The 27,563-nt window shown below is 47.4% G+C and overlaps 1 protein-coding gene across 2 annotated transcripts; it reads right to left on the reverse strand.

The window, feature by feature from the left end:
• Window positions 1–3,966: 3,966 nt before the first annotated feature.
• On the reverse strand, window positions 3,967–26,793 carry LOC141175940 (ankyrin and armadillo repeat-containing protein-like). Of its 2 annotated transcripts, none has more exons than XM_073659932.1 (11): window positions 26,607–26,793; window positions 22,490–23,551; window positions 20,624–20,802; window positions 20,213–20,431; window positions 11,699–11,836; window positions 9,557–9,801; window positions 8,671–8,827; window positions 7,369–7,516; window positions 4,681–4,800; window positions 4,424–4,494; window positions 3,967–4,311 (listed from the first exon to the last, which is right to left on the reverse strand). In XM_073659932.1, exons 2-11 carry the CDS (start codon window positions 23,539–23,541, stop codon window positions 4,229–4,231), a joined length of 2,412 nt encoding a protein of 803 aa, XP_073516033.1. In that variant the 5' UTR covers window positions 23,542–23,551; window positions 26,607–26,793; the 3' UTR covers window positions 3,967–4,228. The 2 variants fall into 2 exon arrangements, with proteins under 2 accessions (XP_073516033.1, XP_073516034.1); XM_073659933.1 differs by having other exon boundaries at window positions 4,411–4,494.
• Between the last annotated feature and the right edge of the window lie 770 nt (window positions 26,794–27,563).

A 27,563-nucleotide genomic window follows, 5' to 3' on the forward strand; every position in this document is an offset into this window, starting at 1 on the left:
CTCAGCCTTGCCTGCTCTGACTCCTTTGCTCACCGCTCCGGCGGTTCTAGCCTGCTCTGACTCCTTTGCTCACCGCTCCGGCGGTTCTAGTCTGCTCTGACTCCTTTGCTTACCGCTCCGGCGGTTCTAGCCTGCTCTGACTCCTTTGCTCGCTGCTCCGGCAGCCTTGCTCCGCTCTGACCCTTTTGCTCGCTGCTCCGGCAGTCTCGCTCCACTCTTGCTCACCGCTCCAGGCGGCCTCGTCCTGCTTTACTCTTGCTCACTGCTCCAGCAGTCTCGCTCAGCTCTGATCCTTTGTTCACCGCTCCTGGCGGCCTTGTCCTGCTCTACTCTTGCTCACCGCTCCAGGCGGCCTTGTCCTGCCCTGTTCTCGCTCACCTCTCTGGGCGGCCTCACTCTGCTGTGTTTGTCCGCCACATCTGTGGTTCTGTTCCTGAGTCCCAGTGTGTACTGGGTCCTATCCCGCCAGTGTCCCTACCTGCTAGTGCCTCCCTGTCTGCACTCTAGCTGTGCTTGCCTGTACCCCTCTGCCTGTATTGTTCCTGAGTCCCAGTGTGTACTGGGTCCTATCCCGCCTGTGTTCCTACCTGCTAGTGCCTCCCTGTCTGCACTCTAGCTGTGCTTGCCTTTACCCCCCTGCCTGCATACCCGCCTGCCTGCATACCAGTCGTGCCTGCCTATACCCACCAGTCTGTGTGCCAGCCTACCAGTCTGTTCCTGTATTCCCCTGTGTGGGTCAACAGCCGTGTCCGGGGTCTGTCCTGGAGTAGCACCTGGTCCCTCTGCTCGGTTCCTCCTTGGTGCACTGGCGTCGTATGCCGTCGTGCGACCCTGGTCGGATCGGGTGAATACCTAGTTAAGCCCCTCCAGGCATTCACTCTCCGGCACGGTCCAGTGGAATCACTACAATCACACGCACACGCCGCTCAGCCCGGGCGTGTGCATAACATGTAGGTTGTGTTCTGTATATATTGTATATAATGTATAATAGGGTTTTTTAGTTAGGTTGGGTGGGGGATTTGGGGGGGTTGTCATCGGCGGTGATAAGAGGACTGATCTGGCCTGGTCCAGGCCCCGCCTGGGGAAAAACTTTGGGGCCTGATCCTAGCTCGGAGTAATCCTGAACTTTGTGGCCAGAGCTGGATCAGGGGTGGCGGGATAGTTAGTGTAGGTTTGTGTTTTATATATATATTAAAAAATTACAAAAAAAAAATAAAAATACAAAAAAAAATACAAAAAATATACAAAAAAAAAATGGTTTAAAATTGTTCATGTCACTATTGTATATATTGTTATTTTTGGTTTTCTGTGGTGTGAATGAGGTGCGGTAAGGGTGTGACTAAGGTCAGGCAGTGGGACCAGTAGGTTAGTGTTAGTGTCCGGTTGTATATACGTTATATTAGGTTTAGTGTTTTATTGTATATAATCTTGTATATAGGACGGTGTTTTATGTGTATATAGGACGGTGTGAGCGTTGTGTGGGATTGTATATAGTAGTATGAATGAAGCTGGGCCGGGGGTTTTATAGGTTTTATAATATTTATTTCTTGTATATGTATATATTCCTGGGGGGATTTATTTTGTTTCTATTTTCTGTGATTTGTCGTCTTGTTTTGTTCATATGTTTGGTGTCCTGTAATGTATTATTGTTCTGTATTGTACTGTATATATACAGGAGGAGTGGTACTGTGCAGTGTATATATACAGGACAGGAGGAGTGGTACTGTGCAGTGTATATTTACAGGAGGAGTGATACTGTGCAGTGTATATGACTCGCCCCCTGGGCCAGTGCTGTAGTGCGGCGCGCGGGCGCGCGGGGGATACCCGGAGCCGGATCCGATAGGGGTAGTAGTCCTCGTGGCGGTGACCCGGTCCGTGCCCAGGGTGGTCAAACTAAGTGACGTTATTGATATGATGGTATTAGTGTCCGACTACGCCACCCGTTGAATGCGGCTATGAAGCCGCCGCTGCAGGGCAGTCCGCTGAGGCCGGTGGTACGGATGTGCAGCGTGGATGGTATAACCCCCAACGGGAGGGGTATAGCCTCAGGGCAGCTGATGAAGCAGGAAAAGATGATAGTGGTAGTGGTGGTGTGACAAGGAAGCTCAGAGACGTGCAATTGCAGTTTTCACAGCTTTACTCACAGTTCTTTATCAGGTCCCTTGTGTACAGCTAGGACCACCCGAGCCGTGCTGCGTCCACCAGGTGCGGGACTCGGCCAACTCCCAGGCAGTTCCAGAGCGTGGTCCTGAGCTCCCCTCTCTTCCTTTCTACTGGCCGTCCCCACCAGGGATCCACCTTTGTCCAGCTCCCTCGGGCCTTCTGGTGGTGAAACCTTTCCCGGTTTCCCTGACCCTATATGGTATGCCTTCCTGGTAGATATGGCGAGGGGTCGCGCCAAAACTTGTCCACGACCTCCGGTTCCTGGCTAAGGATAATTGGCCTTCACCAGTTTGGGATCCGGCACCCTGTTCTGCCAACCCTTCACCCGTTATTTCGTGGGATCTCAGGGTTCCCTCTCTCTTGCGTCTCTGGGCCTTTCCTGGTGTTTCTGTTCCTTCTTCCTCTGACTTCTCTCTCTCTCCCTCTCTCAGCTTCAGGCCTCCACTCCAGGCCTGACTCTGGAGCTGGGCCCAGACTGAGCCACAGCTCCCTGTCAGCCCTCTCTGGCTGAGCTCCTCTCTGAACAGAACAGACCCTGTCCTAAGATGGTGCCCACCTTATATACTCCCTCTGACACCCGAGCCCAGGTGACGAGCAACCAATGGGCTCCTACCTCTGCCCAGAGTCCCTCCCCTCTCTGCTCCTACACCACTAGGATGTTCCTCCCCCCTCCCCACTCCAGCCAGGGACAGAAGCTGTCGTACCTGCACATCTATCTGGTGGGAGTACCGTTGATCTGTCCCCCGGAAATGGGGTGAGTGTGGTGCATGCAGCTATCTGAGCCCAGTTCCACACTCCATCCTTACCCGGGAGTGGAATACCACACCTCTGGTCTGAGGTGCAATACCCCTGTAGCAGCCGAGTCCTCGGGGTGCTACATATATATACAGGACAGGAGGAGTGGTACTGTGCAGTGTATACATACAGGACATGAGAAGTGGTACTGTGCAGTGTATATATACAGGGCAGGAGGAGTGGTACTGTGCAGTGTATATATACAGGACAGGAGGAGTGGTACTGTGCAGTGTATGTATACAGGACAGGAGGAGTGGTACTGTGCAGTGTATGTATACAGGACAGAAGAAGTGGTAACGTGCAGTGTATATATACAGGACAGGAGGAGTGGTACTGTGCAGTGTATGTATACAGGACAGGAGGAGTGGTACTGTGCAGTGTATATATACAGGACAGGAGAAGTGGTACTGTGCAGTGTATATATACAGGACAGGAGCAGTGGTACTGTGCAGTGTGTATGTACAGGACAGGAGGAGTGGTACTGTGCAGTGTATATATATACAGGACAGGAGGAGTGGTACTGTGCAGTATATATATACAGGACAGGAGCAGTGGTACTGTGCAGTGTATATATACAGGACAGGAGGAGTGGTACTGTGCAGTGTATATATACAGGACAGGAGCAGTGGTACTGTGCAGTGTGTATATACAGGACAGGAGGAGGGGTACTGTGCAGTGTATACATACAGGACAGGAGGAGTGGTACTGTGCAGTGTATATATACAGGACAGGAGGAGTGGTGCTGTGCAGTGTATATATACAGGACAGGAGGAGGGGTACTGTGCAGTGTATACATACAGGACAGGAGGAGTGGTACTGTGGAGTGTATATATACAGGACAGGAGGAGTGGTACTGTGCAGTGTATACATACAGGACAGGAGGAGTGGTACTGTGCAGTGTATACATACAGGACAGGAGGAGTGGTACTGTGCAGTGTATATATACAGGACAGGAGGAGTGGTGCTGTGCAGTGTATATATACAGGACAGGAGGAGGGGTACTGTGCAGTGTATACATACAGGACAGGAGGAGTGGTACTGTGCAGTGTATACATACAGGACAGGAGGAGTGGTACTGTGCAGTGTATATATACAGGACAGGAGGAGTGGTGCTGTGCAGTGTATATATACAGGACAGGAGGAGGGGTACTGTGCAGTGTATACATACAGGACAGGAGGAGTGGTACTGTGCAGTGTATACATACAGGACAGGAGGAGTGGTACTGTGCAATTTCTGTGTGTAATAAGAGTGCAGACTACATGTATATTATTAAACAGATAAGCAATTATTCTTCCTCTTGACATCACTTTGGTGACTGGAGAAATTGTCATCTCGGGGAGCGATGATCTGATCTGGAAGAAAAAGAGTTAACAATCCTTATGAGATATGTATCGGTCACAGTGCAGACATAGCAGTCGGCAGCTTTATCGATGGCTCTGACTGACACTTACGTAGGCACAGTACCTGCAGAGCTCTGGATGGCTTTTCTGACCATTGTCTGTCTGCCAGAGGATGTCACAAATGCCGCCGTTCTCCTAAGACATGATCAATTAGATTACAATATTTCTATTACAATCTGCTATGTGACTCTGAGGACATCTTCCATTGGAAACTGTGCTGGTGGCCAATAGAGAGGGTCCCACAATATAAACCAATCTGAACTGACGATTATTAACCACTGCACAGCCCGGAATTATTGATATGGACAGGAAAGCGTGTACCGGATTGGGGGCAGCGTCAGCTCCCTGATGTGTCTCCATCTCTCCAGGAAACTTTCCGACCATCTTCGCTTCTTGTTGTAGTATATTAGGACCTTCATGAGCTCCGGTTCTCTTCTACATCTGGTACCAAACCCAAAAATATAGTAAGTGATAGACGGATATCTATTTATACACAGGTAAGGAGGGGACAGAGGGCAAGCGAGACGATATTTATCATAGTTAAGCACCAATCCTGGCTATTGACCCTTCTAAAATAGTCAGGCAATCAACCGATGAGTGAGCAAAATGGTCATTCATCAGTGTGATGAACCCGTAGCCGCCATCTTGGTAATGATAAATCATATCCAGGGATGGCCACACTTCAGCAGCCCCCACCCTTGGGACCTTCTGTTAAAACGTCAACTAGATAGTTTCCCCCCATCCAGGCTCCTGTAAGATAAGAAGCCTACTTAACACTTGAATGCTAGGAGCTTCAAAGACTTCGAGAGGAAACACAGCCAGCAGGGGGGGGTGCTTCGTCCATCTGTAACTGACCATTTGTCCCATAGGACTAGTTTCTTTGTCTGTCACAAGCATGGAGGCATAAGATATAGAAACATGAAAAGTACACGCATGTTGCGTGGGATGGGCCAATAAAAAAATATCACGGTGTCCCGGAGCCATTGCGCACACAAGCCTCCGCGGTAGACGTTTGTACGTGCTCTGGAAGCCAAGATATAGCGCTGAGCCATTCCTGAGGACCGTATGGTATCATAATTGATATCAAAAGGTCGGTTACGGCGGCCCGAATCCGTGGGAACCCCTGTGGGTATCCTGAGACCATCCCAGAAGAAGTTATTGGGTTCCTTAGAATTTGGGCTTCTGATCGAAGTTAGACCTGAGGGTGGAGACTGAGCCAGCTGACCTCACCAGCAGTGGGCGGGACGGGGCAGGTAAGATAGCAGGACAGACAAGAGACAAGTCAGTCTTGACCCAAGAGTGGTGTGCTGAACATCTGAGCACCAGCTGAGGCCACCAAGGGGAGGAGCAGTTTGACCATGCGGTGGTAGGCCTCAGCCTGTAACAAAGAACCGTGCCTGCGATCGCAGAATCCTCTCCCTGCGTCACAAGAAAATCAAGAAACCGGTAACTGATATGCTGTGGTGATTCTGTGTGTTGTATTCCATTGTTGTATAGTTTAGCCTGACCTTATACCTGTGTATATTTAGTTGTATATCGTGTATCTAGTGTATTATTATAATCAATTACCTCAAGTAATTGTGGGCCTGCCTTTTATTCTGCATAACGAACGCACGTCCGTGTGAGCTCGGCTCAAGCCAAAAACGCTACCCAGGGTTGGTTCCTGACCCGATATAGGCCCATTCACGGACTGGGCGTATATCTAAAATAGGGACTGGTGGCAGCATACCAACTGGGGATTGGGGAAGGCTGGTAGTGACGGTCGGAGGTTCAGATATATATATTCCTGGCGCGGCCAAGGAAGATATATATACCGCCCTCACTACAGAGGGCCCCGATACCCAGTAGGTTACAGGACAGTCTCTCTGGCGACCGCTTATCCTAGGTGCAGTTCCTTGACTGACCTGAGGCTAAGAGGGCGCTAGCGAGTTGTGCTGTGTAGTGACGTTACGGTTTAGTGACGTTGAAGGGATAACACACTACCGTGTTCCCTGCGCTGGTTGCAGCTACCTGGCACTACTTTCTCTAGGTGCAGTACCTTGACTGACCTGAGAGGTAAGGGGGCGCCAGAGAGCTGCACCCACCGGCCGGCTTTCATCACAATCAGGTGCGATGATTTTTCCGTAACCTGAAAAATCATCGTTTTCAGCTGCACATCGTCATGTGTGAATAGTATTTACAGTCACTCTGTGTATATAGAAAGGTCGTTGGCTTGTGGAATGAGATGATCGCCAATCAGCTAACAAGTAGCCGATCGGTAAACCCGGCATTACTCTGGAATAAACGACCTTTCTGATCAGTGGATTAGTTGTAAAGGTGTAAGAGGGTGACCAGGACCTTCATGCACCTTTTCCCTCTGTATGCACATAATGTTACACCATGTTTTAATGTATCAGTATGTGTTATGACCGACTGCACCAGGAGCATGGTCTGTCCAGCAGCAGAGAAACGTCAGTCAGAAACTCAAAATCAGATATTTCCTTAACGTTCGGGGCCTATGGTCCACAGGAGCCACAGAGAAGTGCGTGTTCAGAAATCTTCCCAGAAGAGGAAGTTGGACAGGAAATAGTACAGAGAAGGCAGTACGGGACTCTCAGAGCTGCGAGTGTCTCATAGGCCAAGAAGGTCGACTATGGAAGGGACTGCTCAGGACAAATGGACAGTGGACATCACTATGTGCGGTGCAACGGACGGCAACCCTGGAAAAGTATGTGATCAATGCGGCATGCTGTATGAAGTTGATTCCAAACGTTCAAATAAAGTTATTTTTTATAAAATGGAGTGGAAGTCCCTAAATGTGTGTGCAGCGGTTCCTGGAGTGGAAGAACTGAAGACAGCAGAGATCTGCGACCGAAACGTGAGTGTTCTGCACCACACGCACAGCACAGGAGAATTGGGATATTTGTCTTTGTCAGGGAGCCAGGATGTGGGAACGCAGCAGCCCCTCGCCACAACTACCATCCTGAGCCCCTCACGCCCCTCACAAATGCCCTATATCTCATGTGTTACCTCTGTAATAGCTGCCTCTCAGCCAGCGGATTGAGGCTTAGGTAGGACAAAGCAATGGAGGCTGAACCTTTCACTTGCTGAGATGGGCTGGATAGGAGCGGACACAGCAAATTCATAATATCAATGGAAACCAAAGCCGCAGAAAGGCCTAGGAGCAAAAGATAACAAGAGATCAGGACGCCGCTGCCTACAATAGAGGTCAGGATGCCGCCGGCTCCAACAGGGGTCAGGAGGATGCCGCCGACTCCAACAGGGGTCAGGATGCTGCCGCCTCCAACAGGGGTCAGGATGCCGCCGCCTCCAACAGGGGTCAGGGGCCGCCGCCTCCCACAGAGGTCAGGAGCCGCCGCCTCCAACAGGGGTCAGGGGCCGCCGCCTCCAACAGGGGTCAGGAGCCGCCGCCTCCAACAGTGGCCAGGCGCCGCCGCCTCCAACAGGGGTCAGGCGCCGCCTACAAAAGGGGTCAGGTGCCGCCGCCTTCAACAGGGGTCAGGATGCCGCCTACAACAAGAGTTAGGACGCCGTCGCCTAAAACAGAGATCAGGATGCTGCCACCTACAACAGGGGTCAGGATACTGCCACCTACAACAGGGGTCAGGATGCTGCTTCCAACAGGGGTCAGGGCACCGTCGCCACCTACAACAGGGATCAGGATGCCTCCACCCACAACAAGGGTCAGGTCTGTGTGTTTATACTACACGGGGCAGCTTCTTTACTGCCATCTAATTTGTGCACGAAAATGCAGTCGTCAACCCATAATGCTGTACATGCAAGTCTTCTGAGCACAGGTGATGTCTATGGCAGCTCAGACGCGAGTCTCCTCCATCAGAAGTGAGGGCTGTAGAGCTATACAGCTGACACCTGCGGGAAGTTATCCTCAATCTGTGCAGTTACCATGATCAAAAGCAAATACAACAGCTCCACTGTCACAATGGTTGTAGGGAGCCGATGGGCTGTAGTGTCAATGGGGACTCAATGGATACCATCGTGTCTGCCATGGAAGCTCTGGCAGTGCCTGGGGTTCTGCACTTGCTGGCAGGTCAACAACATACACTGACCACAAACTGCCCCTAATAACAGCACTCTATGGAAAAATTATTCCGGCCCTTTGAGGAGGTATTAACTCACCCTAACCCTTTTCTAAAACTGCAATGAATATAAAGACTGGGGCCCCAGTGCAGGCCCATGACGACAACCTAGCCTGAGGTTGGCCTGAAGCAAATGCATAAGTGTAGCCATAAATCCACTAGAGAGCAGAAAATCACTGATATAAATATATAGATATAAGGAGCCGTGTGTTACCTGCCCGAGTATGGGATAATCTGGCTACGCAGTCCGCAGCCAGGGCCAGGGCGTTATAGGAGCGTGTGGTCTCCAGTAACTCTACTAGTGTCTGTATACCAACAGCACTCGTGTATGATGGATCCTTGTCAGAGATGATGTGCGCCAACACCACCAACTGCAAGAGGAGAAAAAGAAACTAGACACTAATGCCGAAGCCCACAGCACCAGCGCTGTAGAGGAGATGACCGATGATGGCTCAGGGAAGATATGTTAGGTGATTTCTTTAATTTTCTACATAGTTATAGGTCACACATAGGCCCCTCTGCCATAGTGTATAGAAGATAGAAGATTAGGGCAGCCCGAGTCCAGATTTCGCATTGGGGCACAAGAGTGTTGGGTTTTGCCTTTCACTTGTATTTTGCAAGTTTGTAGTTAATATTTATCACTGCTACTCTGATTGACTTATAAAACCCTTAAAGAATGTAATGTTTTTTTGAAATTAAATAGGACTAATTAAAACAAGTACATTTTAATATATGGGGCCTTGTCCCTGGGCGGGTCACCAGCGCCCTGTCTCCAGGCGGGTCACCAGCGCCCTGTCCCCGAGCAGGTCATCTGTGGGTCACCTGCACCCCATTCCCGGGTGGCCATCTGCGCCCCATCCCCGGGCGGGTCACCTTTGTTTGCCTTGTTCTAGGGTGAGTCACTGGTGGGTCACCTGCACCCCATTCCCGGGTGGGTGGATATTTGTGCACACGTGGTAATGATTGTACATTAGTTTTAAGGACAGTGGGTATTTTTGTGCATTTGTTGTCGATCTTGTCTTCTGCACAGTTTTGCTAGTGAATAATATCATGGCACTGATTAGATCGACTGCAGACTGATACTTCATGTCCTAATATACCTGAAACGCTGCCAGCGCCCTATGACTCTGGTCGGCTGAATCTAGGAATAGGGCAAAGTCGCTCCACATCAATCCTCCGTTCTGAGCAATCTCCCTTTGTTGGCTCGTACTGTTAAAAGCAAAAGTGGCCAAAGCCTCTCCAGCCGTCAGGCGAACGTCTTCATCCGACGAGCGCAACAGGAGGAGGACGTGAGAATAACTGAAGCCCGAGCCTTTACCAATCAGCTCCAGATTCCCACTGTGACCTGGAAAGATAATAGGAGGCCTTAGAGGTCTATGGCGTATCAGAGAACTTGCATGAAAATCTGAAATTGCAGGTGTGAGGCCGTCACGTGTGGGAAGGCTTTCTACAGCACATGCACTTCTTTTCTAACTCTAGACACAGTCAACATTTATTTTGCTTTCATTGTGTTAGTAACCACTGAGCCGGTTTGTGTGTTTATAAGTCCTGGGGTTCGCATTAGACATAAGAAAATCAGAGGCGTGTGTTCACTTGCTTCAGTACCCTGGAAACCATTAACTAACCTGTCAAGCTCTGGAGCAGCGCTCCTCATAGTAACCAGAGCCAGGATCAGGTATATATTTATAAAAAAAATGGCAGAAATGGCTTTTACATCTGTACAGAGGCCTTCACACTCGGCTGCTGCTGGGCAGGGGGCTGATGAGCAATTTTACCCCAATGGTCACTAAACTCCCACAGTTACAACGATTTACCAGGTGCTGATGCAAACATACCGATAGACCATGTATTTATCGCTATATCCCCCAGTGCATGCCTTGCCATATCCCCCAGTGTATACATCGCCATATCCCCCAGTGTATACATCGCCATAACCCCCAGTGTATACATCGCCATAACCCCCACTGCGTACATCGCCATATCCCCCAGTGCGTACATCGCCATATCCCCCAGTGTATACATCGCCATAACCCCAGTGTATACATCGCCATATAACCCAGAGTATACAGTACATTGCCATATCCCCCAGTGTATACATTGCCATATCCCCCAGTGTATACATTGCTATATCCCCCAGTGCGTACATCGCCATATCCCCCAGTGTATGCATCGCCATATCCCTCAGTGTATACATTGCCATATCCCCCAGTGTATACATTGCTATATCCCCCAGTGCGTACATCGCCATATCCCCCAGTGTATGCATCGCCATATCCCCCAGTGTATAGATCGCCATGTCCCCCAGTGAATACATCGCCATATAACCCAGAGTATACATTGCCATATCCCCCAGTGCATACACCGCCATTGTTACACGCACGCCGCTAGGTTAAGATAGGGGCGAGACAGGTTACATGAATTCTTTGGAATCCTGGGGGAACCATTTCTCAGGGCAACCATAGACCATGTGCTGCAGCTTCTCTCAGGCACACAGGGGTATTGACCCTCAGGCACAGACACATAGGTTGTTTCACTTGCTGACCAGACACACTTGACAAGAGTCCTCATAAACAATAGAACAGTAGCATTTAATAAGAAGCTGCACAGCCAGTGCAAGTTAAGTCTTATGAGCAACCGGCTCCAGTGACAAAGAGTACAGTTTCCTTAGCAGCACAGCAGTTCACAGTCTTCCCAGCAGTACAGGACAGCACAGTTCTAATGCAAAGGCACATTCATGAACACAGCATTCTTTACAGCACAGTGAGATGGAGGGGGGGGGGGGGGCTTTGCTGAGGGAGATGATCCCTGTGACACCATTTCTTCCAGTCCTTATCTTTCTGCCTGACAATACTCTGCGCTGCTAGTTCAGGAACTCTACCTGACCTGTGCTTAGCTTCACTCCTGACTTGAATCCTTTTCACTTGCAGGGGCGCTTCTGCAGATAAAGATAACACACCACCTTTCTCTTCTGCTCCAGCCAAGCAGCAAACAACTTCCCCACAATCCCCCTGGGGCACTGCTAAAACACTCCCCCTTCTCCTGTGACTGTGTTAACCCCTCTAGTTGCTGGATGCTTCTGGAGCACAACACTTCCTGTCTCCTGTGCTTGTGTTACTTCTAATATTTGCTGAATGTTTTTAAAGCAACAGAAGTACTTCTACATGTCACAACATATCCCCCACTGCTTAAGATCAAAGACAGAAATCTGTATGATAAATGAAGAGCGCACCATTCAGACCAACCTAGAACTGATGCTGCAATGGTAAGTGCCGCCTCCACCTTAATGTGCGCCGACTGAGATTGCCGCAACAATGCGATCAGGAACTTCAGCCCCCGGGAACTGGCGACAGCGCTCTGGATTTTCACATGAGGAATAAAGCCTAAGAAAGAATAGATTAAGAAATATGACTTGTCATTATGTAAAAAAAATGGATTTTTGTACTTACCGTAAAATCTCTTTCTCATTGAATACATTGGGGGGCATAGGACCACGGGTATATACTGACAAGCAAGAGGGTAACAATGTTTTGAACTTTTGACTTTCAGGCTCCGTATTTCACCATCCACTATTGCTTTGAACGTGAGACGGCCATCTTCTTATAGACAATCATCTTGGCTATCTCATATAGAAATTTGGCTTGTTACTATTTAGCATATGATTAGTTATGCAGATTCTTGTCATGTCACTGTATTGTTACTGTTTTGCTCCTGATGGTGGAATAATCTTTTTCTTCATGTATACTACAAATTACAACCACATTCCATAATAGCTCAGTATGTTGATTCCCAATCGAAAGGTCACTGGTTCAAATCGAGGAGCAGCCATGAAAAGAGACACAGCACCATCCAGCTCATCGATAGTGGTAGCTCAGTCAAGAAAATTGCCAAACTACATAATGCGAGCATCATGACAGCTGGAAGAAGACGACATGAAGTCCGTCCATCCATTCAGAAGCCAAGAGGTGGACGTCCAGGCAAAATATCAGAGTCAACAAGTTGGCTCATCACAAGGTCTATCAGTTCTGGCGACAAACATGGCAGTGGAGGTGGCTCATATGCTTCATAATAGTGAGATCACAGACGTCCATTCAAGCACTATTCGATACGCATTACATGTGTCTGGAATGGTGACCTGGAAAAGGTGAAGAAGCCTCGACTTCAATATTGTCATAAGAAGTGTCGTCTTGAGTTTGCAAAAAAAGTACATAAAGTGGACAATAAAAGATTTCATACGGTTGATTTGGAGCGATGTGATGAAAGTCAATAGATTGGGCTCTGATGGGGGAAATTGAGTCTGGAAGAAATAAGGGAAAAAGGGGCTAATGGATCGAGAAATTGAAGGAACTGTTAAGTTTGGTGGAGGACGCCTGATGATATGGGGTTGTTTCACAGTCAAAGGTGTTGGATACTTGACCAGGATCAATGGTGGCCTCAATGCTGAGCTGTATGTGAGTATCCGACAAAATAGGTTACTTCGTACACTCGAGTATTATGGGTATGAAAAGGGCGATATAGTGTTCCAGTGGGGCAACGACCCGAAGTATACATTGAGATAGGTGAAGAAATGGTTCAATGACAATGAAGTAGAGGTGCTGGATTGGCCCCCACAGTTCCCAGACCTCAACTTAATCCAACACTTGTGGGTAGAGTTGAAGAAAAATCTGTTTACGTACCCAAGTGAGTCGACCAGTATGCAACAACTTTGGGAATGTGTAGAAAAGACCTGGGATCAGATTATAGTTGAGTCATGCTTAAATCTGATCGAGAGCATGTCCAGAAGGATGCAGGAAATGTTGAAAGCCAAAAGGTGGATTTACAAAATACTGTCACAGGTGTGTCAGAAGTGACAGACAGTCGCCCTGCAGTAGGTTGCAGGAGATCTCTACGTTTGGCATTACAGACATCTTCTTAGAGGCTGTCTCTAGGACCCGTGGCTACCTTCCTCTTGCTATTTAACACCCTGGTCTTGGTGTATAAATAACTGCTGTGTTCAAGAGAGAGGTGTCAGCGACATTCATTTCTCCTTGTGAAGGCTTTAGCAAGAGCAGTACTGCTTCCTCTCTGGAGCTTGAGGTCACATGCGCATTTGTCTGGAGTCATCTAAAGCTAAGCAATTTCCCCCTGTTTGTCCTCCTTTGTTGTCTGTAGTTTCAGTGGGGATCGACTAATGCTCATCTCCTCCCTTCCCTTAGCCATATGCCAGGGAAAGACAGGGCGAGGCATGCATGCTGCGATTTGTGAAGAGCCAATATAGGGTCGTTAGGGGAGACAGGGTGACACTAGACCAGCCTTGGAATTCTCCACTCCCCCCTTTCCCTAGAGTCTGGGCTCCCTTTCCCTCTTCCCTTTGTGTTGCACTAAGTCTTTCCAACACCTTGCGTTACAAATACTGACAAAATAATAAAAATTAAAATTTCGATTTTTAGGAGAAAAACAGTAACAATGCAGTGATATGACAAGAATGTTCATAACTAGCCATATGCTAAATAGCTGCAAGTCAAATTTATGTATGAAATAGCCAAGATGATTGTCTATAAAATGATTGCAGTCTCACGTTCTAAGCAGTAGTGGATGGAGCGATATGGAGCCTGAAAGTCAAAAGTTCAAAACATTGTTACTTTTTTGCTCACCATTGTACATCCCTTAGGGAATTGGACTCTACGGGGGGGTGGGGGTGGTCCCATCTGCTGTGTTTCTTTCATCAAGTCTGCGTCAGAAGGGGAAACAGACCCACTTAGTGTTATGTTCTGCAACTTAGAACTAAGGAATAGGAGGGAAAAGCTGTCCCTGCAGTGAGACTCAGCTTTACCTTATACCCGAAGCTGGGGTGGGTGCCCTATTCCTCATGAATAGCCCCACCGAAACTCCTGCACTGAACTCAAACGAAGACCTGTAGGAAAGGGAAAGGGATCCCTAAAAGATCTAAGGACTGGGAGCAAAAGCAGAAGACCTCCTAACAGAAAAGTTAGTTGCAGAAGCGAAAATTAAAGGAAACAAAACTGGTGGAACAAGAAGTCCCAGGATAACAATAGTCAAAAGCAAGAAGAACTAAACCAGGCTACTTAGCCAGAGCACGAGCGAAACAACACTGATGTCCAGCAGGGAATGGGGGCCAGGTACTGGGTAATAAAGAGTGCAGAGATCACGTGACCAAGAAACCCAGCACCAGAGGAAAAGACTAGAAGCCAGCAAACCACAACAAGATGGCCAATAGTAAAACAACATAGATTCTAACACTTAGACAAGTAAACATTGCCGACCAAGCTGGACTGGCAAGCGCTCTAGAGAATTGACCATAGACTGGGAGAAGATGACCAGGTTACTTATGGCATGGGTTAAAGATTTGATCCATTCAGGAGGTCCTGAGGGAGATCTGAAAGATCCTGAGTGGACATGGGTTAAGGCACTGGGCGCAGAGGGAGCCTGTTTGACCGCATGCTAAGCGTTTGTTGCAGCGTGAACAAATAAAATAGGTGAGCAATAGGTGAGGTTCAGAAAATAGAAAAGACCAGAGACTGGAAAAAGGGGCAAGGAAGTTTCCAAGGGGTATCCAAATGCCTAGACCCTCCATCCACAAAAAGAGACCAACCCAATTTTCCCAAAAAAAAAAAAAAACACAAACACACACAACATGGGGAACCAGGGAGCCCCAGGGTGGAAAGAGGAATGGGACACAAAGAGGACAGGGATAGGAAGATGCTCACATCTCTATGCGCTCACAGGGTCACCCCTTCAGTGGCCTCTCACGATTGTAGGGACTCCAGCACTCCACTGCGGCAGGTGACCGGCAGAGATCTGGTGTTTGCAAGGCGGTAAGCTGGGGTGTCCTCCTCGGGGTAAAGAAATCGAGGGGGACATCAGCATCACCTAGCTATGGACACTAGGCTAAAAGTGAGTTGCCTAGACTCTGAGGAAGAGAGGGTATAGCTACATTTTTTTTCCACCTAGTGCCAAGGCATATAACCCTGGTCCTACGTCCCCCACTGCTATTAATAAAAAAATGTCTGATATTCTCAGTCAGTCTCCGCTATATATATATATATATATATATACTAGATGGTGGCCCGATTCAAACGCATCGGGTATTCCAGAATAGGTATGCCGCCAACGGGGCGCAATTAGCAGAGCGGCGTTTAAATTTGGCACCCAAATCGCTGATTGGTCGCGTTAGGCAACCGCGACCAATCAGCAAAGCGGTGTTTAAATTTGGCGGCAATATCGGTGATTGGTCGCGGGCGGCGACCGCGACCAATCTGCGAACCGTGTTAGTGAGGACTGGAGAGCGTGTATAAATTTGGCACCAAAATTGCTGATTAGTCGCGACCAATCAGCAGAGCAGTGTTTAAATTTGGCGCCAATACTGCTGATTGGTCGCTGCCGCCGACCGCGACCAATCAGCAGAGCGATACAGAGCGGGGTTTAAATTTGGCACCAAAATCGCTGATTGGTCGCCGGCCGCGACCAATCAGCAGAGCAGTGTTTAAATTTGGCGCCAAAATCGCTGATTGGTCGAGGCCGCCAGCCGCGACCAATCAGCGATTTTGGCGCAAAATTTAAACAACGCTCTGCTGATTGGTCGCGGCCGTCAGACGCGACTAATCAGCGACTTTGGGGCCAAATTTAAACCCCGCTCTGCATCGCTCTGCTGATTGGTCGCGGTCGCCGGCCTCGACCAATCAGCACAGCGTTGTTTAAATTTGGCGCCAATCTCGCTGATTGGTTGCGGATGGCGGCCGCGACCAATCAGCAGAGCGGTGTTTAAATTTGGCGCCAAAATCGCTGATTAGTCGCGACCGCGACCAATCAGCAAAGAGGTGTTTAAATTTGGCGACAATACTGCTGATTGGTCGCGGCCGGCGACCGCGACCAAACAGCAGAGCGATGCAGAGCGGGGTTTAAATTTGGCGCCAAAATCGCTGATTGGTCGCCGGCCGCGACCATTCAGCAGAGCGTTGTTTAAATTTTGCGCCAATACTGCTGATTGATCTCGGCCAGCGACCGCGATCAATCAGCAGAGCGTTGTTTAAATTTGGCACCAATATCGCTGATTGGACGCGGCTGGCGTCCGCGACCAATTAGCACAGCAGTGTTTAAATGTGGCGGCAAGATCGGTGATTGGTCGCGGCCGCTATTTAAATGTGGCGCCCAAATCGGTGATTGGTCGCGGGCGGAGAGCGCGACCAATCAGCGAATCGTATTGGTGAGGAGCGGGGAGCGGAATCATATTAGTGAGGACCGGGGAGCGCCGCTGCCTGTGCGGATACTTCCACTGCGAGAAGCCTGGAGATGAGCGACTGCTCACAGCAGAAGTATCCCGACTCGCAGCGCCGCTCCCCGGTCTTCCCTTCACACCCTAGCCGCTGATCTCCCCACAGTATCCGTATGGTGTTACAAAGGTCCGGACATTTGTGTTAAAAACTACTGATTGGTTGCTGGCGCTGCCTGCGACCAATCACCGATTTGGGCGCCAAATTTAAATATCGGCCGCGACCAATCACTGATCTTGGCTCCACATTTAAACACCGCTGTGCTGATTGGTCGCGGCCGCTATTTAAATGTGGCGCAAAATCGGTGATTGGTCGCGGGCGGAGAGAGCGACCAATCAGCGAATCGTATTGGTGAGGAGCGGGGAGCGGAATCGTATTAGTGAGGACCGGGGAGCGCCGCTGCCTGTGCGGCTACTTCCGCTGCGAGAACCCGGGACATGAGCGACTGCTCGCAGCAGAAGTATCCCGACCTGCAGCGCCGCTCCCCGGTCTTCCCTTCACACTCTAGCCGCTGATCTCCCCACAGTATCCGTATGGTGTTACAAAGGTCCGGACATTTGTGTTAAAAAACGCTGATTGGTCGCTGGCGCTGCCCGCGACCAATCACCGATTTGGGCGCCAAATTTAAATATCGGCCGCGACCAATCACCGATCTTGGCTCCACATTTAAACACCGCTGTGCTGATTGGTCGCCGACGCTGGGCGCGACCAATCACCGATTTTGGCGCCACATTTAAATAGCGTCCGCGACCAATCAGTGCAGCGGTGTTTAAATGTGGAGCCAAGATCGGTGATTGGTCGCGGCCGATATTTAAATTTGGCGCCCAAATCGGTGATTGGTCGCGGGCAGCGCCAGCGACCAATCAGCGGTTTTTAATACAAATGTCCGGATCTTTGTAACACCATGCGGATACTGTGGGGACATCAGCGACTAGGGTGTGAAGGGAGGACCGGGGAGCGGCGCTGCGGGTCGGGATACTTCTGCTTCGAGCGCCCGCTCATGTCCCGGGTTGTCGCAGCGGAAGTATCCGCACAGGCAGCGCCGCTGACATCCATGCGGCAAGGGTGTGAAGGGAGGACCTGGGAGCGGCGCTGACATCCAATTGGTCGCGGCCGCTATTTAAATGTGCCGCACAAATCGGTGATTGGTCGCGGTCTTGGCCCGCGATCAATCACTGATCTTGCGGCTAAAGTTAACCACTACTGTGCTGATTGGTCGCGGCCGATATTTAAATTTGGCGCCCAAATCGGTGATTGGTCGCGGGCAGCGTCCGCGACCAATCAGCACAGCGGTATTTAACTTTTGCGCTAAGATCAGTGATTGGTCGGGTCCGAAGACCGCGACCAATCATCGAATCGTCTTGGTGAGGACCAGGGAGCGGCGCTGCCTGTGCGGATACTTCCGCTGCGAGAACCCGGGACATGAGCGGGCGCTCGCAGCAGAAGTGTCCCGACCCGCAGTGCCACTCCCCGGTCCTCCCTTCCACATGGATGTCAGCGACGCTGGCGGTCCTTCCGCTGCTACCGGCCGGGACATGAGCGCCTCGCGCCGCTCATCTCCCGGCTGCATCTCCGTCCCGCAGATGGGTCCGGCGGTCGGGGTCCTTCTGCTGGTACCGGCCGGGAGATGAGCGCCTCATGGCGCTCATCTCCCGGCTGCAACGCCGCTGAGCTCCGTCCCGCAGATGAGCCGCTAATGGCCGCCATCTTTTTTCTGAAATCCCGCGGCGCTGATTGGCCGCTGCCGGACCAATGAGCGACGCGGGATTTCCTGGACAGACAGACAGATAGACAGACAGACAGACGGGATAAGACAATTATATAGTAGATATATATATATATAGCGGATACTATGTATAAAAAACAGAATGTTACACGTGCGCCGCTAGGTTCAGATAGGGCGAGATGGGTTTCATAAATTCGTTGGAATCCTGGGTGAACCGTTACTCAGGGCGGCTATAGGCTGCAGCTTTTCTCAGGCACATTATAGATTCAGTAGAACAGTATCATTTAGTGAGGCACGGCCAATGCAATGCAAATGTCTCTTTGAGCAACAGGCTCCAGTAATAACAGTACTGTCTCCTTTGCAGCACAGCAGTACACAGTCTATTATCCGGTTGCACAGTACAGCACAGTTTTAATGCATACACAACCACAGGCTTTTCCTTCACAATGACTCTATAGTACACAGCATTCTTTATCCTGCATGGAGATGGAAGGGGGGGGTGTGATGAGGGAGATGATCTCTATGACAGGCTTCCTTCCAGTCCTTATCTTCCTAGCCAATAATACCCCACACTGTTAGCTCAGGGAGTCTAACTGACCTTTGTTTAGCTTCCCTCCTGACCTGAATTCTGTTCCCTTGACTTCTGTGAGATACAGATCATAAGCCACCTTACTCTTCGGCTCTGGCCAGACAGTAAACAACTTCCCCACAATCCCCCTGGGGCTCTGCTAAAACACTCCCCTTCTCCTTTGACTGTGTTAATCCCTCTAGTTGCTGGATGCTTCTGGAGCACAACACTTCCTGTCTCCTGTGCTTGTGTTACTTCTAATAGTTGCTGAATGCTTTTAAAGCAACAGCACTACTTCTACCTGTTACACTCTGCAACAGCACTACTTCTGACTGTCTCACTCTGCAACAGCACTACTTCTGCATTTCACACTCTGCAACAGCACTACTTCTGCCTGTCACACTCTGTAACAGCACTACTTCTGCATTTCACACTCTGCAACAGTACTACTTCTGCATGTCACACTCTGCAACAGCACTACTTCTGCCTGTCACACTCTGCAACAGCACTACTTCTGCCTGTCACACTCTGCAACAGCACTACTTCTGCCTGTCACACTCTGCAACAGCACTACTTCTGCCTGTCACACTCTGCAACAGCACTACTTCTGCCTGTCACACTCTGCAACAGCACTACTTCTGCATGTCACAAGAACATAAAGACAGCCAGCGCTGAATCCCCTATAAGCTCTGATTTCCGGGACACTGCCCGGGAGGAGACGTTCTGCTCATCCAGATCTGTAACCTGAAGTTGTGCCGGTTCATGGCGGCTACACAGAGAACTTCTATTAGGTGTTTGCCTACAAGCTTTATGTTTGGCCACATGTCAGTAAGACACACTGCGAGCCTGATGGATGCTGTTGACTTTCCAGAATGACCGTTTCCAATGAGATCTACAGGAGCCATTGTTCCTGTGTCTCGGTATAATGGATGAGGCGTGGAGGGGGTGAATATGGCGAGTGCAAATCTAACAATTAGAACATGTAAAATAATATTTGATTATAAAGATCTGAGTGTTAATAAAGACGCCCAGTTATGGATCATCCGTGCTTGGGTGGGAACGCTTCCCTGACATTTTCTTTAGTGTCCCTGACATTTTCTTTGCCCCCCCACCCATGCTTTACACTTCAAATCAGCTAAAGTTCTATAATAAGTCAGGAAGCCCCTCCATGCATCTCTGCATGAAGTCTACATACCGACACCGAGACAGATGTGCTGCAGAGCTTGTATTGCACTGAGAACGACATCCTCCCGGGGGGATCTCAGGAGGCGCACCAGCTGACGTGCCCCATTAGCGGACATGACTGCATTCCTCAGGTCGTAGGCTCCTTGTATCAAGACCGTCAGTCCCCTGGTTCCAATCAGATTTAGGACGTAAGATGGAGAGGAGAGAAATTCAACCAGCAAAGGTATGCCTGGAAAATTAGTGAAAAGGTTTACGATGGAGAGTATTTAGTGCTATTGTCTGTGTAATTACTGGTGGCGCTTGTCCTTAGCGCTCTGTATATAATCCACCATTCATGGTCAGGACACAACACCCACCTGTCATGGCCAATAAAATAAGATAAATACCAGATCCAAAAGTAAAAAGGTCGCCTGATACCGACCTATCCTGGCCGCCACCATCCTCCGAGTCTCTGTATCCAGTCCTGACAGGGTCCACAGGGTCTTGGCAATGGCTTCCTGTGTGAACTGAGACTTGCTCCTTCTTAGTAGATGTACGAGGGGAGAGAAATTGTTAGACTCGATGACTTTCTTCTGCGCCTGAGGATTCTCTTCTACAAGTCTGGAGAAAAAACATCAACATCCAAGCATTAGCCTCATCATCTGTCTACTGGACAAAAAAAAAAGAAGTTTTCAGAATAACTTTATAGCCTTAGACCCCATTAACAAACCAAGTTCCATGTAGTTTTTTTTTTACATGTACCCAATATGGCGCCATCCGTGTCCTATCTGCCTGTCTTGTGAATTCGGCCTTTGGTATTTAAACTTTCATTGTGTAATGAAAAAGTTCTGCAACTTTTTTCTAAACTTTTTCTTCAGTTCTTTACCAACTTTCACACTTTTTTTTTACAGTCAGGAAATGGAAGCATTTTAAAGGGAGTTGATCCGAGGCTCGGGCATGCCACCGGTCCAAGCGGTCATTCTCTAGAAGCTTCTGAAGATAAGAATTTGACACCACCCTTTTAAATTAAGCCATTTACAGACCATGGCCAAGAGAGATCTAAGATTTCTAGATGATGAAAAAAAAAACAACAGATCTTTCTTGTAATCTCATATAACCCCTGCAGAGGAGTGATCCACTGTCAGGCCCGATATCAGTTTGTATTAATGAATACCGTAAATTCCTTTCTGCAGATGGATATGAAACTCTTACAAATCCGAGAAAGGAGAGACCTGTGGTTGACCTGGAATTGGCTTCTCTTGTGGTTCCAGATGAAGAATTACCAATGAAGCAGAAACATCTTAGTAAATACTCTGGGGCGATGATTCCTGGAGCGAGCCATCCACTGCCATGAATTGTGCACGTATTATAACGTATTAATATGCCGCTACAAGTGGACAAGAAGAATCCCGTCTGCTCGGAGATTAACTGTTCTTTGAGGTGAAATGTCTATCAAGTACTGACAGACCCTTGTAATGTGAGAGATTAACCAGTACCAAAGCAAATAAAAAAAAAACCCTTAAAATATAACTTTTGTTAGATCTAAAAAGTACCCTAATCAATGTATATAAAAATACAACCCATCAAGGATATGTATATGTGTATGGTAATGAGATATAAAGAGCAATCAGCATGCAGGCTAGCCCTAGAAATCCCTAATGGGCTGACACCCTAGCGAATCGATTTGAGGCCCCCCGCTCCACGTCGGCTTTCCCTTATTTACCCTTTATGCCCCTAAACAGACATAGATATACATAAAAAAAAAGTAAAGAAAATTGATGAATACAGACAGTCGTATTACTGCCAATACGCTGAATGTTGAAAAAAGCAGTATATAATATTGCTTTGGTGCTGGTTAATGAATATACCCCACTTTCTGTATCTTTCCTTTTTGGCATATGGGTTTGTGTAAATAATGTGTGAGCTTGTTAGCTTCATAATGTATTTCTATCAGAATCCCTCAAAAATTGGATTCAGATCCCAATGGAGACATTACGTTCAATTAGGCAAACTTTTTTCCAAAACTTACAACTTCGGACTCCACTTGCCTCATTGAACTCAATGGCTCCACCGGAGACATCTCTGAATCCCTTTGTGTGGGGATTTAGAAGAAAGCTCCAGATTGAGTCATGAACGGGAAGCGGATCGCTGTGTTAACTGGGCCTTATACAATCTACAGATGGTGGTGTATAGTATCCCACCAGTTCACTAAACCAAGTGATCACTGCCCCTCCACCCTATGAGACGGCTTCCTCATTCATATGTTACCCATGTACGATCTCATACATTTCCGTGTTCGTTGTATTACCTGTACAGAGTTTTCACCGCAGACATCTGGACATCTCTTTTATGGGATTTTAACATCTGATGGAGACATGAACTGATGTTTTCATTAAGAAAAATATCCTGATTGCTTCTATTTCCTTCAGCGATGCTGCCAATAGCCCCGCTCCAAACCGTCAGTAAGGAGAGCACTTGACAAACTTTATAAAGTTTTACTAGAATGCCCAGAAGACCGGCTTCTTTACCAATACTGTCCTTACACATCACCGACCCGGCTGCCAAAAGGTCCAAGACCTTTAATGTTGACTGCAGAACATCCTCTTGGTTCTCCTGCTCGAAATTAGAAAGCAGCTTGATGAGCACTGGCATGACTGTTTTCGATACGTCTTCTGCAAAGTCTTTATCTGCTGCCAGCTCGTATATGCAGCCCATGACCCCAGGAAGGAGCAGTTTATACCCATCCAAGATTAGAGATACCAGAACCCGGAAGCCATTCACCTCCACCATCTTTCTTCTCACATTCTTACTCTGCAAGATACACTTAAACAGATTTAAGGTTTGCATCTTGACATCCTCTGCAAAATTCTTCTTAAGAATATCAACCAACTTGGATACAAGCCCCTCATCTACAAGATGGTTCAAATGACACATCGACTCCTGCTCCTCAGATTGGCAGGTCAGCTCTAACAAGATCAAACAAGCCCCCCTAATGACGTCTTCTGCATCATGGTCTAGGAGAGCTGCTAGTTTTTTATACACATTTAAGTCCTTATTATGAAGACTCAAAAAGAATTTGATAAGGTCGGAGTGCTGAAAGAGAACAGAGATTTCTATCACTCCCTGCTGGCAGGTATTCACGTAGGAGACATCAGCTCCATGACTGACCAATAACTGGACCATTGGGCGACTTCCACTTGCAACGGCCAAAAGCAAAGGAGTGTTTTGAAGATCATCATTGGTCTTCTCCTCAAGGTGTTCATATCCTAAAGATTCAATGAGACGCTCTGCAAGCATGAGATGGTTTTTGGAGGCTGCATGATGGATTGGAGACCACCCAGAGTCATTCATGGCTGCCATATCAGACGATCTGTGACAAAGCAGAAGATTTGGGATATCTTGTCAGTATATACTTTATAAATGCTACGAGAGAGGACGGAAGTGCTGGTGATGTTACATAATATATGGGAAGTGCTTCTACAAAATTCTTCCACTTTAAGAGAATTTAACCAAGTATAAATAGTTAGGTAATGCACTTGTATAGTGCACAGAAAGTATAAAAGCCTTGACGGGAATGGAGAGAAACGCATTTTGAAGTTCTCCTGCGTCTCTGACTCATGACTTTTGCAGAGTTTTGTGCCATCACCGTCCTTGCATTCGCATGGTGTGTGTCATCCGTGTGCAGTATATTGTCAGATGATAAGTGCCTTTCATCTGCAGAGCGATGAAGACATCCTTGAACCAGGTTCGCAGTCACAGAGAATATTTCATTTTAACCGGTGCGCATTCAATTCGTAGCTCTTTGCGGAAACAAAAGTCTTTTGGAGATTGTCAATTATAGATATAGTCATGTAGCATCTCTACAAGTTGCTTAGAAGAATATTTCCTTGGGCAAAAAAAAAAAATCGGGTTTGCAAAGTGCAGCGAGCTAATTTTATAACATAAGGCTATAACGTAAAGTAAATTTACCAGAACTATAGAGAGTGGTACTGCAACCAAATCACAATGTTTGAGGGCTCAAAAGTCTCCCAGGCATAAAAAAATGACTGCACATTTTTGGCTTTATAAATTAGTCTGAATAGTAGGTTGTATATACCGCAGCCCAGAATTTTTTCTAAACTTCCGGACGGTGTATTTCTGAGCGCAGAGCTGACGGCCAGCTCGTCCATGGCTACTTTAGTGCAGGATATACTGTATCCATAAAGTGTTGAGGGAGGGCAGTAATGGCCCTTCACGGTTGACCAAGTGAGTGTCAAATTATTTTACAAGGTTGATTGCACAATCCAATAGAAAACCAGACGGAGGCAAAGCTCTGTATGGGGGGATTCAAGAATCTCTAACCCCGTTTATTTCTACTTAGCATTTTATATTGTTTTGAGTTTATCAATGGCCAATCACCTACAGCCATACTACAGGCTTGAACCAATGTTAGTACAATTATTATGGAAATACACATATGGTCATATTATCGTTAGTTCGGTGCATGGTGGAAAGTTACAAGGTCGTACATCCCGGCTCAGACTAGCTAGATAACAGGAGCAGTGTGTCTCATAGAATGTTCCTGAGAGAAAAGGTTAGTGTGGGAAAGTTGCTTGTGAATCAAGAGGAAAGAAGGAAAGAATGTATGTTATGCAAAGAGTATAATAACATGATTTTGAAGCAAGCAGACAAAATGGAGTTGCTATAGCATGAATATCAATACAGTCATATGAAAAAGTTTTGGCACCCCTATTAATCTTAAGCTTATTGTTTTATAAAAATTGGTGTTTTTGCAACAGCTATTTCAGTTTGATATATGTAATAACTGTTGGACACAGTAATGTTTCTGCCTTGAAATGAGGTTTATTGTACTAACAGAAAATGTGCAATCTGCATTCAAACAAAATTTGACAGGTGCATAAGTATGGGCATCCTTATCATTTTCTTGTTTTAAATAATCCTACCTACTTTTTACTGACGTACTAAAGCACTTTTTTTGGTTTTGTACCCTCATTGAGCTTTGAACTTCATAGCCAGGTGTATGCAATCATGAGAAAAGCTACTTAAAGTGGCCACTTGCAAGTTGTTTTCCTGTTTGAATCTCCTCTGAAGAGTGGCATCATGGGCTCCTCAAAACAACTGTCAAATGATCTGAAAACAAAGATTATTCAACATAGTTGTTCAGGGGAAGGATACAAAAAGCTGCCTCAGAGATTTAACCTGTCAGTTTCCACTGTGAGGAACATAGTAAGGAAATGGAAGAACACAGGGACAGTTCTTGTTAAGGCCAGAAGTGGCAGGCCAAGAAAAACATCAGAAAGGCAGAGAAGAAGAATGGTGAGATCAGTCAAGGACAATCCTCAGACCACCTCCAGAGAGCTGCAGCATCAACTTGCTGCAGATGGTGTCACTGTGCATCGGTCAACTATACAACGCACTTTGCACAAGGAGAAGCTGTATGGGAGAGTGATGCGAAAGAAGCCATTTCTGCAAGCACGCCACAAACAGTCGACTGAGGTATGCAAAAGCACATTTGGAGAAGCCAATTTCTTTTTGGAAGAAGGTCCTGTGGACTGATGAAACCAAGATTGAGTTGTTTGGTCATACAAAAAGGCGTTATGCATGGCGGCAAAAAAACAGCATTCCAAGAAAAACACTTGCTACCCACAGTAAAATTTGGTGGAGGTTCCATCATGCTTTGGGGCTGTGTGGCCAATGCCGGCACCGGGAATCTTGTTAAAGTTGAGGGACCCATGGATTCCACTCAGTATCAGCAGATTCTTGACAATAATGTTCAAGAATCAGTGATAAAGTTGAAGTTATGCAGGGGATGGATCTTTCAGCAAGACAATGATCCAAAACACCGCTCCAAATCTACTCAGGCATTCATGCAGAGGAACAATTACAATGTTCTGGAATGGCCATCCCAGTCCCCAGACCTGAAGATCATTGAACATCTGTGGGATCATTTGAAGAGGGCTGTCCATGCTCGGCGACCATCAAACTTAACTGAACAACTGAACTGGAATTGTTTTGTAAAGAGGAATGGTCAAAAATACCTTCATCCAGGATCCAGGAACTCATTAAAAGCTACAGGAAGCGACTAGAGGCTGTTATTTTTGCAAAAGGAGGATCTACTAAATATTAATGTCACTTTTCTGGTGAGGTGCCCATACTTATGCACCTGTCAAATTTTGTTTGAATGCAGATTGCACATTTTCTGCAATAAACCTCATTTCAAGGCAGAAACATTACTGTGTCCAACAGTTATTACATAGATCAAACTGAAATAGCTGTTGCAAAAACACCAATTTTTATAAAACATTAAGCTTAAGATTAATAGGGGTGCCCAAACTTTTTCATATAACTGTATGTCCTTTACAAAAGGAGCCAGCACAGATCCAGTACATTAGCCTTCAGCCTCTGTAATCAGACTGGACTCATACCTGCATTCAGAGGCCGATGAGGTGCAGTTTATCTTGTTGTGTCCTGGTCCATTCTGTGCGGGATCTTGTAGTGAAGGTCACATTTCTGAGCCCACGGAACAGTGATTAGAGGGAGTGTCGAAGCCATAGCTCTGTGTGTACAGGGCTGAGCTGTCATTAATTACACAAGCTCTTAGCAACTTCACATGTGCCCTCAAGAAAATACAAATACAAACTTTCTTCTCAGGGAGGTATCACTTGAAGCAATGTTTTTTTTCCTGGCATATTTGCATATTCTTTGGGGGGGGGTTTTTGCACTAAGACCAAATTCTGCTTAGTAGCAAAATATAAAATGCACTAGCAACAATTCTCTTTTTTTAAAGTTTTTTGGATTTCTGGGGTTTGCTTTTTTTTTATTAAAATGCAGCATATACAAGGGAAAAAAAATACACGCAAACTTACCAAGATAAAATATGCAATGAAAGACACTGAAATTCATGGCATCATTTATAAGGGTGTGTGCACACATTGAATATTTGCAGAGGATTCTACCGCACCAAAAACCAGAGTGTTGATAGTAAAATACGCACATTTTGAAATGTGACTGGGGAAAAAAATGTTGCAAAAACGTGGAAAGAATTGACGCTGCAGATTTGAAAAAAAAAAGCTTTGATGGTTTAAATCTGCAAGGAAAAAATAAGCTGCCGTGACCTCTAATGTGTGAAGGAAAATGGCCAAATATGCTAGACAGAGAAGGGGGTTGGATGATTACTCTTTTCAATAGAGAAGCCACCCGTAGTTCTCTGTCTAAATGTAAAGGTGGGTGGATAATGGCTATCGCGTTCCTACCCCTGAAGATGTGGCACCCTGCTGTTCACAGGTACCACAGGACCCAGGGTGCATGGATGGACTTCTGCACAAGAGGCCCTCACTACATACAAACACCTCCACCCTTCCACCTCATACCACCTGAGGGAG

The sequence above is a fragment of the Phyllobates terribilis genome, unplaced genomic scaffold (genome assembly GCF_046119375.1).
Source record: "Phyllobates terribilis strain yellow unplaced genomic scaffold, ASM4611937v1 Scaffold_14__1_contigs__length_39327217, whole genome shotgun sequence".
In the NCBI taxonomy this organism is placed as follows: domain Eukaryota; kingdom Metazoa; phylum Chordata; class Amphibia; order Anura; family Dendrobatidae; genus Phyllobates; species Phyllobates terribilis.